At 43.0% G+C, this 17835-nt stretch overlaps 1 protein-coding gene across 1 annotated transcript in view; it reads left to right on the top strand.

The window, feature by feature from the left end:
- LOC127572551 (guanine deaminase-like) overlaps window positions 1-17835 on the top strand; it is a 33202-nt gene that overhangs the window by 10124 nt on the left and 5243 nt on the right. Inside the window, exons 5-13 of the mRNA XM_052019936.1 lie at window positions 3386-3491; window positions 4193-4220; window positions 5911-6018; window positions 6523-6630; window positions 8418-8515; window positions 10378-10445; window positions 13084-13230; window positions 13812-13930; window positions 15920-16085. Of these exons, the coding sequence (XP_051875896.1) occupies window positions 3386-3491; window positions 4193-4220; window positions 5911-6018; window positions 6523-6630; window positions 8418-8515; window positions 10378-10445; window positions 13084-13230; window positions 13812-13930; window positions 15920-16085 (948 nt within the window). The remainder of the gene's footprint in view (window positions 1-3385; window positions 3492-4192; window positions 4221-5910; window positions 6019-6522; window positions 6631-8417; window positions 8516-10377; window positions 10446-13083; window positions 13231-13811; window positions 13931-15919; window positions 16086-17835) is intronic.

Here is a 17835-nt window from a genome sequence, read left to right as displayed (position 1 = left end):
TTAATTTTACAAGCAAAATCTGTGTGGTGGAATGAAGCTTTTCTCCTTTCAGCTAGAGAAATAATCCTGCTGTTATCAGGGAATTTGCTGTAGTCTTGGTCATAGGTTCTCTCTACTGTCATTGGTAGAGATTCTCTTCGTCTGCAAAATACTGCAGATGCTGGTAATCTGAATTAAAATAAAAATGCTATTAATATTCAGCAGCTCAGGGAGGACCTGTGGAGAAAAAATCTGTTTCATATAGTGCAATGTTTAAATAGATATTATATGGTTTGCAGACTAAATTGAATTTATTTACAGAAAAGTAGGTTTTGTGTGCTGAATGACTGATCGCATCCACTGCCTCTCAATATTTGGTTCAACTGACTTTCATTGTCAGCAAAGAGTATAATAGGAAGCTGATGATAGTTTCCTTTTAATAATAGTGACCTAAGATGCATTTCTATCCCTCTGCTTTCTGTAAGTCTAACCCCCTCCAATTCATTGGTTTACACAACACATGTACATTAGAAATAGGAAGAGCAGAGCATATGACTCTGTGATTCCGTTCTGTCATTAAGTGAGATGATGGATGAACTTCACCTTCAATCCCTCTTATCCCTTAATTCATGCAAAAAATCCATTGATCTTTCAGTGTTACCCCATGCACTCTTCTTCTCCCAATGCACCCTCTGCCCAGTCTGTTAGAAATAAAACTTTGATATTCTCTTATATAAAGATTTTGGTTGAATTAAGAATCAAGATTGATTAATTCACCATCACACCATTTGCCAATCCCACCTCTTATATAGGATGAGAGAGGTTGATAATGAAAAAACAGACCCTTTTGAGGGTATCATTAATGTGAGTGTTCTGTGTGTTCAACTCCTTCATTACTTTTAACAGGAGATTTCAAGCCATTGACCTGAATTAAAAAGACCTACATGACAGTCACCAGTTTTAAATATATTCCTAGTGCAAAATGCTGCTGAAAATCTGAAATAAAATAAAATGCTATAAATATTAAGCAGCTCGGGTAGGACTTTTAGGGAAAAAATTGAAGGAGTGTTTTGGGTTGATGATCTTTTGTCAGAACTGGTAAACCGGTTGTCAAGGAAGACAAATGGGGAAAAAAAATACAGAGCAGTAACTGAGTTTCTGACTGCACAGATGTTGCCTGATGTGTTTTATTTCAGTATTCAAAGCAGTTGCCTGCCGGTTGACCTGTTTCAGAACAAAGATAAAGTTGTAGAGATTGGTGGGGCTCCAGGAGGCCCCTGTTATGTGTCAGCCAAAGAAAAACAATGTGACCTAATTATACTTCCTAGTCATCAATTTCTAATGCTCAGCCAGATATTTCTAAGTATGCTTGGGCTTTGTACTTCTGCCACCTTTTCAGGCAGTGAGTTCCAAGTCCTCAGCACTGGCTGTGTAGAAAAACATTCTCCTTAATTCCCTTCTCTTTCATTTGCCAGTTACTTGAAATTTATGCACCCTATTTATTGATCTCTCAGCTAAAGGAAACAAATACTTCTTGAAGATTCCATCTGAGCCTCCTATAAATTTGTACACCTTGATTTAACTCTTTTTTTCCCTCTTTCTCCCCCCACCCCCAAGCCTCCTCTGGCTCAAAGAAAACTACTTCAGCTGAGGCAATCTCTTCTCATAATTAAAGTTCACTGTTCCTGGCAACATTCTATGAATTTTCCTTGTCCATTTCCAGCTTTAACCTTTGGTGCTTTTGAATTTGAAGAAAATGATTCTTCCCTGCTTCCCTTGCAAGGTAAATTTTCCTTAACTGCTTTTTGATTTGGAAGTGATTTTTAGGAGCTAGGACACATTTTGTATTTGTTTAAGTAATTGAATTACCATGTGTTTTGCCCCCTCTCTGACTTCTACATTCATTGAAATTCATTAATTGAAAAACTCCAGAAACCCTGCTTGAAATCTCCGGTTAAAAGTAACAAAGGAGATGAACACGCAGAGCACTCACATACCTTCAAAAGGATCTGCTTTTTCATTGTCAACTCCAAAGTTTAGTAGGAAAAGTTTACATGGATATTAATGACCATTCAAGACGACCACCTTTCCAATAGTGGCAACACCAAAAATGAGTCTATTTGCAGAGACGATTGATTAATATTACAGTAGAAATTTCTCCCACAATGGCATGGGGAAAGCTGGACCAGACTTCCAGCAGAGCTGGTTCTAACAAAGGATCCTAGATCTCATACATGAACTCTGTTTCTCTTTCCACTGATGTTGCCAGATCTGCCAAGTCATTTTCTGATTTTTATTTCAGATTTCCGTCATCTGCAGTTTTGATTTTCCAGCAGAATGTTGCCTGCAGATCTGGTGGTTTGCAATTAGCCTCTTTTGAACTGTGGTGAAAATCCTAATCCCACTAGAGCAAGGAGACAACTTTGTCATTTCCCTCTTCCTCAGCATGGGAACAATAGACTAAATGGGTTCCTCCTGTCCCATATGAAGCAGAATGTTCCCTGGTAGCATTCCCAGCCTAGCTTGGGTAATCCACCCAGCTCATCACCATTGGCCCAGCAATTAAGACCAGGGATGCTCAAGTGTCCAGAATTGGAGAAGCACTGAGATTTTAGAGGGTCTTGGGCCTGGAAGATATTTACAGAGATTGGAGGAGCGAGAGATTTGAAAACTCAGATGTTGCTTGTTTAGAGAATTGAATGCAGAGAGCATCAGTGGGTTGGTAGCCGGGGGAGGGGGGGTGGTGGAGCCAGGAGAATGAGAAGAAGTACATTAAAGGTTTAGCCATGACTTTGGCAAAATATTAGCTGATATCCCAGAAAATAATGCAAATGTCTATTCATAATAGTTGCAATTTTGGGATATACCCATTTCCTTACAGCCATTTAGGTAGTCTTTGAAGTTGATGTGGGAGATGTGACAGATAATAACACATAACAAACTCCCATAAACAGCAATATCATAATGATATGATAATCTATTTCAGCAAAATTAGTCAAGTGATGCATATTGATCTGTGGCCACCAGGTGGACTCTCCTGTTCTTTAAAATATTGCCAAGGCTAGTTTATATCCATATGGAGCATCAGCCCAGATTTTTGAGCTTGAGCGGATCTTGAAACCACAACTTCAATCAGAGGTGAGGGAGTATTAGCTGCTGACTGTGCTTAGAAGGGAATAATTACTTTAGCTAAATATGTAAGTAGTTCAACTGTTATAAATAAAATTAATCCATTGGGAAAAAATTACAGCACCTCTCCTTGTCCACTGTACAAAGCTCCATAGTGACCTACTCACTTGCATAGTTAAGTGGATCATAACAGATATGACTCTACTGAACTGCAGTTTTAAAAGGAGACATTTCTATCAGGTGCAAAGCTTTGAATACTTATATTTCTTTGGTACAGATAGATTTGGCCAGCGAGCTTTTGTGGGTAAGGTCTGCATGGACATTAATGACCTTTTCACCAAGTACAAAGAAACTACATGTGAATCTGTGAAGGAGGCAGAAAGGTAATGTGCTGCTTCTGAGTTCCACTGACTTTACAAGCACTGGAGGTTTCAAACAAGACCTCGTTGTTTGTACTCCTAATGTCTAGATGGGAAACACTCTGGAGATAACCCCAGCTTGTATGCCTTGACCTCATGGTCAGGACAGAATTTTGCTGTAGGGGTGGTATGTTATCAGATGGTGGGTAATTAGTTTGATTTTTTTTCCCCCGAAGACTTTAGTTTGAAATGTGCTTGGACCATAACCTGCTGAGAGTGCATAGTTAAGTGGATCATAACAGATATGACTCTACTGAACTGCAGTTTTAAAAAGATAGTGTATATGAGACCAACACTATCCCCTTAACCAATGGGATTTATAAATTGAGACAGAAGCAGATGCAGGGTTTCAACCCGAAATGCCGACAGTTCCTTTCCTCCCACAGATGCTACTCGATCTGCTGAGTTCTTCCAGCAGATTGTTTGTTGCTCCAGATTCCAGCATCTGCGGTCTCTTGTGTCTCCAGAAGCAGAGGAACATTGAACATATTCAGGTGATTAGAGGAAAGGTTTGAAATTATTTCCATGGGTTATGTGATCTATTAGATACCTGACAGCTACCTGAGAAACCTTGTAATGTATTGTAGTTGGAGCAGGATGCTCAATGTACATCTTGTATAAGACCAAACAACATCTAATGCTGATTAAAATTTCATTGTTCACAGATTCATTGCTGAACTGAGCAAGCGGAAGGTAAGAGGTTTAGCTTAAAAATAATACTGTGTTGCCAAACATTTTAATTTTATGGATTAGTAAGAGTAAAAGCAAAATACCTGGATGCTGCAAATCTGAAATAAAAACAGATTAGGAGCTATCTGTGGAGAGAACACAGAGTTAATGTTTCAGGTCAATGAGCTACTGGCAGAGCTTACAAGTTAGTGATGAAACAATTTTTAAACGTGCAGAGGAGGAGAAAGGTAGAAGGGAGGCAAGAACTTAAGATCCTTGATGGGGCAAAAGGCAGAAGAGATTAATAAAAGGGGTGACAGTGTGAAGTAAAACACAGTGGTGATGGGGCAGGATCAAGAGGAGGTGTTGGTGGTTGGAGCTGTATCAGTACTGACACCCTTGTTAGGAGTAGCAGTTAAGATTTAAAGTTGTTGAACTCACTGAATAATTAAAGGAACTGCATCAGGAGGACTGACTAATCTACACTTGCATTTGTATTACCATTTATTTATCAGTTCCCCTGGTGCAGTTCCCTTAAGTATTCAGTGAGATTTTAATATAATATGATTGGGCAATTTCTTTACTGAACATTTCAATTAATCTGCAAGTGTGAGCCCAAGCTGGAGGTTGTCTGTCACTTGAATCCTCGATCGCACACTGACCTATCAGTCCTCTGCCTTGTACACTGTAACCTTGAGGAACAGCATCACAATGTTGACTGGTCAGGTTATAGGCTTAAATCATTAGCAGTGATTTCAACGTTTTCAGAGAATGATTCTGCTGTCCCTACCTGCCTTTCTGTTGTGAGAAAAGGTTCTTTGGGGTCTCAAAGGCCAAGGACTCTGGGCACAGTCTTTGGAGTTTTAAAAATGATTTACTCACAAAGACAAACGTGGGAACAGAATGAACGGGAACGGATGCCCACTCACGCTCGCGCGCACACACACACACACACACACACACACACACACACACACACACACACACAGAGGTTACAAATGATCAGGGAAAAATCAATACAATGCCTGAACCCCCTGACTCTGTGCAAGCATTGGCTCTACGCTACCGGGAATATACTTAGGATGCTCCTAACCCCTGTGGAAGTGCACACTCTTACCAATGGTCCCTTTGGCGTGGTTTCAATTCCTGCAGCAATCAAAAGCGAGAGAACCACGCACATGTGGCGTTCTTTATAGCGCTGGAGAGCTGGGTGGAGCCATCCCAGGTAATTCAAAAGGTCCAGTAGGTCATGGACACACAAGGTGTGTACAGAAGCCAATGGTCACGAGTGTGCACTAATGGGTGGGTGGAGCCAGACCTTGATTGACAGTGGTGTCGCTTTCAACCCTGTGCTCAATGGTGTCACATGACAGCCATGACCTTTCACACTACACCTTCATCCAGACCCATGTTCACTTCTTTATCCATCCCAATATCACACCCTTTTGCCTTGCACCATCTTATCGTTCAAACTCTGACTTACATTCTGCTGCACAATTTATTTTCTCCCATTCCTGCATTCAGTGCTGCTAAAGCCATCTAGTTCAACATTAACTCTGTCACTCTCTCCACAGGTGCTGCCTGACCTGCTGAGTATTTCCAGCATTTTTAATTGTTGATTTAATACTTCATTTTGAAGAAAGGGATATTGAATTTCAATGTGTTAGTTTGGTAATGTATAAATGATTTGTTTTGTGTTGTTCTGTCTTTTCAGTACTCTTTGGTCAGACCCATTATAACTCCCCGTTCTGCACCTTTCTGCACCTCGATACTACTGAAACAATTGGGATCAATCGCAAGCACTAACAACGTGCACATCCAGGTATAGCAAGGGAAGTGAAGGCCTTTCAAACTGTTGGAGATGTAATGTTCTTGCTTGCAACAAGTAAGACAGCCGCTGAAGTTCTCAGATAAATTTACCCATGATGACCATTTCAATCTGGATCTGCTGTTGCAAACTTTACTCACAATTGAGCCTTAAGACCTCTGGTGCTACTGATCTGGTGATAAACTTTTTTCTTCATCCATTGGAGAACTTGTTAAGGAAGATGTGGCATCCACGACCACTCCAAGTCTGGAGACCATAAGGGTGGAGAATGGGATGTTGCATGGGAGATGACAGGGAGTGGTTGCGTGCCCTATTAAGCCAGAGTGAGTGTCGGGATGTTGGCTGGATTGGTGGTGATCAGGATTGTTGTTGCAAGGGGAGGGGTCAGTTCCCGCACTTGGGTTCGGGATCCCTAGCAGATGGGGGAGGGTTCTGAGCTAGAAGGGCTTGAGATCATTGGAGGTCCTGCTATAAAATGACTTTTTCTTTTATAAACAGAGTCACATTAGTGAATCTTGCTCTAAGGTGGACCTTGTGCAAAAATTGTTTGCTACATGCAAGGATTATTCGGACGTTTATCACACACATGGTCTTCTGACTGATAAGGTCAGTGCTTGCTACACAATCTTTCTTTTGAAATATTATTTTAAAGGTGCTATGAAAATCTGTGGTTCTGTTATGTTTATTTTCTTCAGGCCTGCTGAGTGGTCATGGCTGCAAACAAAATCCTTACAGAGCTCAACTATAGCGATGTCTGCCAAAAATTAAAACAGTGACACAAGATAATCCCCATAGAAGCACCATGGCCTCTGCTAGTTAGGAGAACACTTACCAATCATACACGTTCAGTTATATATGTGAATCTCTCTCTCTCACTCTCTCTCAGAGGTTCTCTCTTGCGCGCTCTCTCTCTCTGAGGTTCTCTCTCGTTCTCTCTCTCTCGCTCTCTCTCAGTTCTCTCTCGCTCTTTCTCTCTCTCTCTCTGAGGTTCTCTCTCTCTCTCTCTCTCTCTCTCTGCATGCATGTATCACCACATACCTAACAGGAAGCTGTCACTAGACCTGCCAATTAGACTAGGCAACATTTAGATGGTGGCAATCCTGAAGGCAATTCCAATTATGCCCCCAAGTCATTACTTTGCAATGCATGTCTCCCATTTGGGTAGTGCATCACAGTGATTTCACAATCCTTCCTGAAATGACCCCGGAAACATTCGAAAAATTGTCATAAAGATGTGTATTCTCAATAATGTGAGTGGTCATCGTGACTTCTTCATCATATCAAACCAACAAATTTCTGCTAGTGGGAATACAGCATCTAAGCTTGGAGGCAGACTGCTGAGAACTTGCTCAGACATATGACCTTATCAGAACCCTGCCCTGAAAAGTAGCCCAGAGTAAACTGGCACTGTCCTGACTCCTATTGGGTTCATCCTGACTGTGTGCCAAGTCTGTCTGCTCTCTGACGCAAAGATGGATAAGAAAGAGGACATAAGGTGTCCCCATGTTAGGAACACCCTGATATGTACAGCTTGTACATATGAATGAGCATTTGGGAAACCGGTGGGATGGATTTGCTGGCTGCTGTGGTATCTTCTGCCGCCTGGGAACTCTGATCACGGCCGTTTTTCTGACTTGCAAACTATCTGGGTTATGAACAGTTCACAGGAACAGAACTCTGTCGTAACCTGGGAAGAACCTGTATAGATAGGTCGTGAGTGGGCAGAGATCTGGCAAATAGATTATAGCATGGGAAGATGTGAAGTTGCCTGCTTTGGTAGGAAAAGTTTTTTTTTAAAGGTCTCAATGGTAGGAAGTTGAAGATCTCTGAGAGACAGAGAGATCTGAATATCCTGTGCATAAATTGCAAATGGCTATAATGCAGGTAAAACCATTAATTAGGGCAACTAACAGCATGTGGTCATTTATTGCTTGGGGAATTTAATACAAAAGTAGGGTCGTTATGCCTCGGTTATATAGGGTAATGTGAAGACCACATTTCGAGTGCTGTACAGTATTGGGTTCCTTATTTAAGGAAGGATGCGGTTCAGAGAGGGCTTATTAGACTGAATATGTCTTCTTGCTTTTCCAGTTCTGACGAAGGGTCTTTGACCTGTAACCTTAACTCTGTTTCTCTTTCCATAGATGCTGTCAGACCTCTCACTGTTTCAAGCATTTTCTGTTTTTATTTGTTTATTGGCCGTTGTAGATTGCCCCAGGGGTGTTGGTGAGCCATACGATTAGAGGAGAGTTGATGGGAATAGTGTAGGATTTGTGTAAAAGGTTGCTTGATGGTTGACATGTACTCAGTAGGGTCTGGATTTCTCCCACTGTCTCTGTTTTAAAGGAGATCTTCGTCATTAGTTGGTCATTGTGTACAATGCCTTTCTACAGACTATCATGGCTCACGGAACCTACCTCTCTGATAAGGAGCTCAAACTCTTCCAGCGAAAAGGAGCAGGCATTGCGCACTGTCCAAATTCTAATACATGGTGAGTATCCAATAAATAAACACATCAGAGGCGTTAATCCATGGTTCATTTCTGCACTGAGATTTGTTTGCAAAAATCAGTGTTATAGTCTAGTATCGAGGACCCGCTGCACTGACATAGGTACAGGCTTTCGGGTGAAATGTTATACTAAGACTCCGCCTGCCCTCTTGGCCTCCGTAAAAGATCCCATGAGTACAAATTTCAACAAAAGCAGTGGTGTTGTTGCCTTTATTTTTGCTTTTGCAAAGAGCAACACAGACTTGCCAATGAGTCTGGGGTGAAGCAAGACATTGATCAAGTGTGAGAAAAATAGTGAACAGGGTTCTCTAAGCAGAGCAATGATGGTGGCAGACCATGGATGTGGTGGATAGGTGGGGGAGCTCGTGTTATGACCAGATTTGACTATTCACTTTGTGTGTGGAACAATTCCAAAAGACATGGAACATTGTCCAGGTTCTAGGGAGGACTCAGAACAGAGAGATGTGGTAATATGCAGAAAAAGGAGAACTATATTGTTGCTGGTGCTACTACCAGAGGTGTATGGGATTGGAGTAAGTCAGAAGCAGAGTCACAAAAATGGAGAGCTTAAAGTGGAAATTGTAGTTGATACAATAGCTGGATTAAAACAACAATGTGTTAATAACCAATTAATGTTAAGAGTTATTAGACTCTGAAGATTTCACCTCAAATATACTAAATGGGGGAACAATATGAAGTTGAGAACCGGTGCACACCATAACTCTACACCATAGAACCATAGAAAAATACAGCGCAATACAGGCCCTTTGGCCCACCATGTTGTGCCGACCTTTAAACCTCGCCTAAGACTATCTAACCCCTTCCTCCCACATATCCTCCTATTTTAAATTCCTCCATATGCTTATCTAACAATCTCTTGAACTTGACCAATGTATCTGCCTCCACCACTACCCCAGGCAGCGCATTCCATGCACCAACCACTCTCTGGGTAAAAAACCTTCCTCTGATATCTCCTTGAACTTCCCACCCATTACTTTAAAGCCATGCCCTCTTGTATTGAGCATTGGCGCCCTTGGAAAGAGGTGCTGGCTGTCTACTCTATCTATTCCTCTTAATATTTTGTATACCTCTATCATGTCTCCCCTCATCCTCCTTCTCTCCAAAGAGTAAAGCCCTACCTCCCTTAGTCTCTCCTCATAATCCATACTCTCCAATCCAGGCAGCATCCTGGTAAATCTCCTCTGCACCCTTTCCAACATTTCCACATCCTTCCTATAATGAGGTGACCAGAAGTGGACACAGTACTCCAAGTGTGGTCTAACCAGAGTTTTGTAGAGCTGCATCATTTCCTCGCGGCTCTTAAACTCGATCCCACGACTTATGAAAGCCAACATCCCATAAGCTTTCTTAACTACCCTATCCACCTGTGTGGCAACTTTCAGTGATCTGTGGATATGAACCCCCAGATCCCTCTGCTCCTCCACACTACCCAGTATCCCGCCATTAACCTTGTACTCCGCCTTGGTGTTTGTCCTTCCAAAGTGTACCACCTCACCCTTCTCCAGATTGAACTCCATCTGCCACTTCTCAGCCCAGCTCTGCATCCTATCAATATCCGTCTGCAAGCTTCGACAGTCCTCCACACTATCCACAACACCACCGACCTTTGTGTCGTCTGCAAACTTGCTAACCCACCCTTCTACCCCCTCATCCAAGTCATTAATAAATCTTAACCTTAGCACCAACCTTAGCACTGTCCAGCGGAGCCTGTTGGTGCCAATGGGGAGTTGTTAGTTACACCTGCTTGGTTTTAGGACCTGTGTGAAGGTCAAACACTGACAGCAGACACACTGAGGTATGATTTCTCTCTTTCGTCATCCAAGCTGTGCCAGTGGCTTAATGGATGTACGAAATGCTCTGAATCACAAAGTAAATGTGGGACTGGGAATAGGTAGGTAAAGTAGTTTGTGTTTTGGACAGGATGCGTGCCTTCTATTTTCCTTGTCTTGTTTCTTGCACTGCAACAGTCAGTAATACTTTGAAATATTTTCATTGGCTGCAAACCACTTCCGGACTTCCTGAGAGGACATGATGCATCATTATTGCTCTTCCTTAATCATTACTGGGTCTAAATCTCCAAACTCCCTCCCAACAGTACTGTGGGAGAAACTACTGCAGGGGTTCAAGAAGAGGATTCACTACCACATGCATGGAGCTCCTGTCCTTGGTGGTTAAGGTAAAAGGCATAGAAGGTACTGTTGGAGTAGCCTGGATAAGAAATTGCAGTGTACTCTGTAGATGCTACATACTGCAGCTATTGTGTGCTGGTGGTGGAGGGAATGAATGTTTAGGATGGTAGCTGGGGTACCAATTAAACAGGCCACTTTGTCCTACGTGGTGTCAAGCTTATTGAGAATAATTGGAGCTGCATTCAACCAGGCAAGTGGAAAATATTCCATCATTCTCATGACTTGTTCCATTTAAATGGTAGAAAGTCTTTGGGGTGCCAGGAGGTGAATAATTCACTGCAGGAAGCCCAGCCTCTTGTTGCCACTGTGTCTGTGGCTAGTCCAAGTTGAGATTCTGGACAATGGTGACTTGCATAGTGTTGATGGTGGGGGACCCAGTGATGGTAACGCCATGGAACGTCAAGGGTAAGCGGATAGATTCTGATCTTGTTAGTAATGATTACTGCCTGAAACTTCAGTGGGACAAATGTTACTTGTCACTTACTGGCCATTCCTGAATGTTGTTTAGATCTTGCTGCAGACAAGCATGGGCTACTTCAGTTGCAGAGGATTTGCAGCTGGAATTAAATATTGTGCATTCATCAGCGAACATCTCCACTTCTGACCTTGTAATGGAAGGAAAGTCATTAACGAAGCAACTGAAGATGGTTGAGTCTAGGACACTCCCATGAGTGCAGTGATATCCTGGGGCTGGGATAAATCACTACCAGTAACGATAACCATTTTTTCTTTGACAAGGTATGACTCCAGCCATTGGAGTGTTTTTTTGCCTTGAGGGCCACTGACTTCAGTTCTACCAGTTTCTTCATGCCAGTCTTGTTCAAATGCTACCTTTTGCTGAGGATGGTCACTCTCATCTCGGCTCTGGACTTCAGCTCTATGGTCTATGTTTGGATCGTGTCAGTGATGAGGCCTGGAGCTGAGTAGAACTGTACAGGTTGTGCATGAGTAAGTGCTGCTTGTTAGCACTTTGATGACTTGAGTGTTAATTAGACAAAATGGATTTGTGCTGCTTTTCTTTTTGAAATTGCCCACGCTTGGGCAATTTTCCATATTGTCAGATCAATGCTGTGCTGTAAATATATTGATACAGCTTGGCCAGAGGTATGGCTAGGTTTCAGTATCATCACCAGGTCCCGTGACTTTGCAGTATCCAATGCTCTGCTATCTTGTGTGCTCAAGCAGCATCTGTGGGAGGAAAGGAATAAGGAATTGTTAATGTTTCAGGTCGAAACCCTTTTTTCACCCAAGACATTGACAATTCTCCCCTCCCCCACTAGGTGCTGCTCGACCTGCTGAGTTCCTCCAGCAGATTGTTGCTCCAGATTCCAGTATCTGAGGACTCTTGTCTCCTTGTTTCTGGGAGGTGCTATTGAAGAAGCCTTGGCCGATAACTGAAGTGAATTTTATAAATGGCATTCACTGCAAAAATAGTGCAGTGGTGGTTTGGATGCCAATTAAGTGGGCTACATTGTTCTGGATAGGGGTTGAACTTGGAGTGCTGTAGTGTTTTGACTGTCCACATAATGAAGATTAATCTCCAGACATTGCTCTGAGAAAATTATAGGGTCTCTTTAAACAAAAATGTATATTTTTGTTTAAAATATACAGGTAGCGGTTAGTGTAACACTATTACAGCGCCAGCGACCTGGGTTTGATTCCGGCCACTGTCTGTAAAGAGTTTGTACGTTCTCCTCATGTCTGCGTGGGTTTCCTCTGGGTGCTCCAGTTTCTTCCCACATTTCAAAGACGTACGGGTTAGGAAGTTGTGGGCATACTATGTTGGCGCTGGAAGCATGGCGACACTTGCAGGCTGCCCCCAGGACACTCTACGCAAAAGATGTATTTCACTGTGTGTTTTGATGTACACGTGACTAATAAAGATATCATATCATATCTTTATAATTTTCTTTAAACCTTTTGGTTTGTTGCTCTAAAGTCATTGGCCATTGTGGCTGCGATTGTCATGTTATGGGGGGGTGGGGGAAAGAGGAAAGAAATTTACCTGACTGACAAAGAACTATCCAATCAGGTTCCAAAGGCTGGGCAGGGGAAAGTGGGACTTTATAAGATCAATGTGCCAGGTGACCAATGGCAAGAGTCAGGGATGGGGCAGTTGGAGCAGGAAGTCATGTGATGAAATCTCCAGGAATAGCTGAGTTAGCAACCCGAGGCTAAGTGGAATAGAAGGCAACAAAAGGAATGCATCCTATACACATCCAGGTCAGACTAGGTGTATGAGGGTTTTGGCTCTATTAATGGTCTCCTCCTGACCGTCCTCCGGCTTTTGGGTATGCTTGCTGCTGTGTGATGATGAAATGTTACAAAACTCTGTTGTAGATGTTTCAGGTGGTTACTCGCCTTCAGTGCTTGATGCTGTGCAGAGAGCGATTGATGTGTCCAATATTCTGAGCTTAAACTCTCTAGGTTACGAGAAGCTATCGTACAAGGAAGTGTTCAGACTTGCAACCCTTGGTGGCAGTAAAGGTGAGAAACTGTGTACAGTCCTCATTTTGTAATTTGACTAAAGTTTTACAATGAGGTTTACAGGACAGAGACTGGTCATTTGGTTCAATAGCAACATGCTAGTTGTTAAGCTCCACACATCTCCTTCCAACCCTCTTCATCTCACCCTGTCAACCCATCCTTCTATTCCTTTCTTCCTTGTTTGTCTCCAGCTTCCTCTTAAATAACTTCCATATTCTTGGTGGTGCATTTTCTTCCTGATTTCCCCACCAGATTTAGGAAGGACTATCGTAGTGCTGTGCCTTTGTTTTGACCTTCCCCTGCATCTTCCTAAACATAACTTCTTAACCTTGTTACCCAGAATAAAGAACCACAGCCTGTTCAATCTTTTCTGATGGGTAGAATCTGTCTGTCTCTCTGTCTCTTGTTCCCTCCTCCTCCTCTCTCTGCTTGTTATGTCTTTGAACAACCCTGTGAAATCTCATCTTAGGCCCCTGAACTCTCAGTGTAACAACCCCAGCTTCTCCAGTCACACCACGTAACTGTGCTCCCTTTTACAAATTATACAAGTAGTTTATCAAGGATAATTTTGCTTTCTGCAGCTTTGGGCCTCGATGAACTGACAGGAAACTTTGAAGTGGGAAAGGATTTCGATGCTGTCCTAATCAACACAAGCGTCCCAAGTTCTCCGTTTGAAGTGTTCCCCAAGGACACCCTGATGGTAAGTATTCTGTGGACCCATTCCAAAGTAAAACTGAAGAGCCCTGCAGTTTTTGCTGTGTTTCCAAATGTCTCTTTCTGATTTATTCTCTCTTTTAGGATATCTTTCAGAAGTTCCTTCTTTTAGGTAAGTTTGAATGTATTTAAGTATCACAAGTCCTTTTGCAGCTTCAACCATTGGCTGTACCATGAAGCCATGTCTATGCGGGGAGTCCCTTAGGTCAGAAGTAACCTGTAATGTAGAAGTTATCTGGTCTGGAAGAATCTTGTTTGTCTTCTTGGGTGATGAGTGAGCCATGTGGGCCATTTTAGTTTCTGGTTGTTGACAAGCAGATTTTGTCAGCAGCAGTGCCACTCACCTGTAGTTTTGGACACTGGGTTTAGGGCAGCAATAAACACAGAGGTAGATTTTCTGCTATGAGAATGTGAATCTCCAGGGAGTGATATAGTTTTCTAGCAGGGGCCCAGTGCAAGTGTGCACTTGCACTTCTCTGCACGCTGCTATTCGGGGTCTTGAACTGAGACGTTGAATGACAGCATGGCTATACAATCCTCAGCACTTCTTGCTTTCCCCTGTGCATTCAGAAATCCTATTGCATAGTCACTGCTGCATCAAATTATGGAATTTCCTATCCAAAAAACTGGATGGGAAGCAATGTTCATCTGCACAAAAGGGATGAGGTACCGTTCACCCCAACTGTACACTCACCCCAACCCTTCCCCCCCCCATTACACTTTCTTTCCCCTCCTCCATCTGCCCATCACCCACACACTCCTCCCACTGGTTCCCCTCCCACTACTGTTCCCATCTGCCTACCCCACCTCCCTTATTTGGTTCCATGTTCCATCTTCCTTCCCCTATCGGATTCCATCATCTGCAACCCTTTGTTGCCTCCACCTATCGCCTTCCAGCCTCTTGTCGCAATTTCCACTCTCCTCATCTGGATCGACCTGTCGCTTGCCAGCTCTTGCCCCACCCCTTACCCCTTCTCACCTTTTTGTGCCAGGTCTCCGAGAGGGCTGTTGTGCTTGAGAGAGCTTTTGAAATAGGGAGGGGAAGGACTGGGGGGGGGATTTGAAAACAATGGGGAACACTTTTAAACAAGGATTGATGAACAGGAAGCCACTGTAAATTTTGGGAGCACAGGGTGATGGGTGAATGGAACTTGGCGCTTGTTGGGATACAGGCTCAAGGGCCTAATTCATCTGAAACAAAAGCAAAAAATGCTGGATATACTCAACAAGTCAGGCAGCATCTGTGGAAAGATGAATAGAGTCAACAGTCCTGGTCAAACACCCTTCATCAGAGCTGGAAAGGCAGAAAACAAGTTAATCTTAAGTTGCTGCAAGGATGAGGGAGTGGTGGACAGGACAAAGGATAGGGAGAGGCCATGGTTGCTCAGTTTAGAGTTGTCTGGTTAATAGATTATGACAGCAGTTAGAAAGGGAGAGCAAACAAACAAAGGGACATATTAATGTTGTGGACTGCAGGTCAGACCTGTGGCTGAAACCACAAGGAGAGTGTTGGAAATGTCCAGCAGATCCAGCAGCATCTGTGGAGAGAGAAAAACTCAGGTAATGTTACAGACTGTACAGAATTGGCCACTTCTGATTCAAACTAAAAAATTGTTGAATTTAACATTGAGTCACAAGAGCTGCAATGTGCCCAGATGGAAGCTGAATGCTGTTTGTTAAGGATTTGTTAAAGCAATACAGTAGGCCACATGCAGTGGGAATAGGATGGAGAATTACAGAACAGTGTACCCCCACCTTATGGCAGTTCAGGTAATGGAAATTAACTGTTATGGAATTCACAAATCATTACCAAAAAAAATGAGATGCAGAATAAAATTAACTAAATAAACACAAAATGCAAAAGAAACAACACATTTCATCAATTTCTGTCAAGGGTTCATCTTACAGAAATGCACGATACAGACGGTTTTCTGGGAACGTAACTCCTCCATAATGCAGGTGTGCATTGTAAAAGGCAGCAGGAAGCTCGGGGTCAGCCCTGTGGACTGAACAGAGCTGGTCGATTAAGAGATTATCCATGGAGGAGATCACATTATTGACACCAAACACAATACGCTGGATTAGAAGAAGCGTGAGTGAATTACTGGTTCACCTGGAAGGACTATTTGGGAAGGTACAAGGTAAAAGAGCAGGTATTGCATTTCTTATGGATGCATGGGATCGTGCTGTGAGAAGGGGAGTGCATTATGGATGGGGAAGAGTTGATCAGGGAGTTACAAAAGATCACAAGATCACAAAGGGAGCAGAAGTAGGCCATTCGGCCCATCGAGTCTGCTCCAAAGAAAAGAAAGGGAAAAAGAAAAAGAAAAAAGAAAGGAGAAGTGGGGGGAAAAAAGTCTGTGCCATGAGCTAAAGGAAAAAAAACAAAACACTATTACTTTCTCGCCCCAATTTCCGGCCTTATCCCCATATCCCTTGATACCTTGACTAATTAGATACCTATCTATCTCCTCCTTAAACGCCTCCAATGATTGGGCCTCCACTGCTGTACGTGGCAAAGAATTCCAAATATTCACTACCCTCTGGCTAAAGAAATTTCTCCTCATCTCTGCTTTAAATCTGTACCCTCTAATTCTAAGATTGTGCCCTCTGGTCTTGGACTCACCCACCAAGGGAAACAGCTTGGCCACATCCACTCTGAACAGTCCTTTCAACATTCTGAATGTTTCTATGAGGTCCCCTCTCGTTCTTCTGTACTCCAGTGAGTACAGTCCAAGAGCCTACAAATGCTCATCATATGTAAGCCCTTTCATTCTGGGAATCATCCTCGTAAATCTCCTCTGAACCCTCTCCAACATCAGCACATCCTTCCTAAGATATGGGGCCCAAAACTGCACACGGTATTCCAAATGAGGCCTCACTAGTGCCCCGTAGAGCCTCATCAACACCTCCCTACTTTTATACACTATACCTCTCGAAATGAATGCCAATATAGCATTCGCTTTCCTTACCGCCGATCCGACCTGGTGGTTAACCTTTAGTGTATCCTGCACGAGTACCCCCAAGTCCCTTTGTACTTCTGTACTTTGAATTTTCTCCCCTTCTAGATAATAATCTGCCTGTTTATTTCTGTTTCCAAAGTGTACAACAGCACATTTCTTAACATTGAATCTCATCTGCCATTTCCTTGCCCATTCTCCTAAACTACCTAGGTCTCTCTGCAACCTTCCTGTCTCCTCAATACTCCCTACTCCTCCACCTATCTTGGTGTCATCCACAAACTTAGCCACAAAACCATTTACTCCATCATCCAAATCGTTAATGTACAAAGTAAAAAGAAGCGGCCCCAACACCGACCCCTGTGGAACACCACTAGTAACCGGTAGCCAACCAGAACAGTATCCACTTATTCCCACCCTTTGCTTTCTGCCTACCAGCCAATGCTCCACCCATTCTATTATCCTGCCTGTAATTCCATAACCTCTCATGTTATTAATCAGTCTCTTTTGCGGCACCTTGTCGAAGGCCTTTTGAAAGTCTAAATACACAACATCTCCAGCCTCTCCCTTATCCACCTTACCTGAGATTTCCTCAAAAAACTCCAATAGTTTGGTCAGGCAGGATCTTCCCTTCATGAAACCATGCTGGCTTGGACCTATCTTGCCTTGCACCTCTAGGTATTCCATAACCTCATCCTTGAGGATCGATTCTAATAACTTTCCCACCACCGATGTCAGACTAATAGGTCTGTAATTTCCTTTATACTGTCTCCCACCTTTCTTATACAGCGGAACTACATTTGCGACCCTCCAGTCCTCCGGAACCATGCCGGAGTCTATCGATACCTGGAAAATTATCACCAGTGCTTCCGCAATCTCTAAAGCCACCTCCTTCAGAATCTGGGGATGCACCTCGTCCGGTCCGGGAGAC

Source organism: Pristis pectinata, chromosome 7 (assembly GCF_009764475.1).
Source record: "Pristis pectinata isolate sPriPec2 chromosome 7, sPriPec2.1.pri, whole genome shotgun sequence".
Classification (NCBI taxonomy): Eukaryota; Metazoa; Chordata; class Chondrichthyes; order Rhinopristiformes; family Pristidae; genus Pristis; species Pristis pectinata.
The sequence above is the reverse complement of the archived record's forward strand: the minus strand, read 5'-3'. Positions and strand labels throughout refer to the sequence as shown.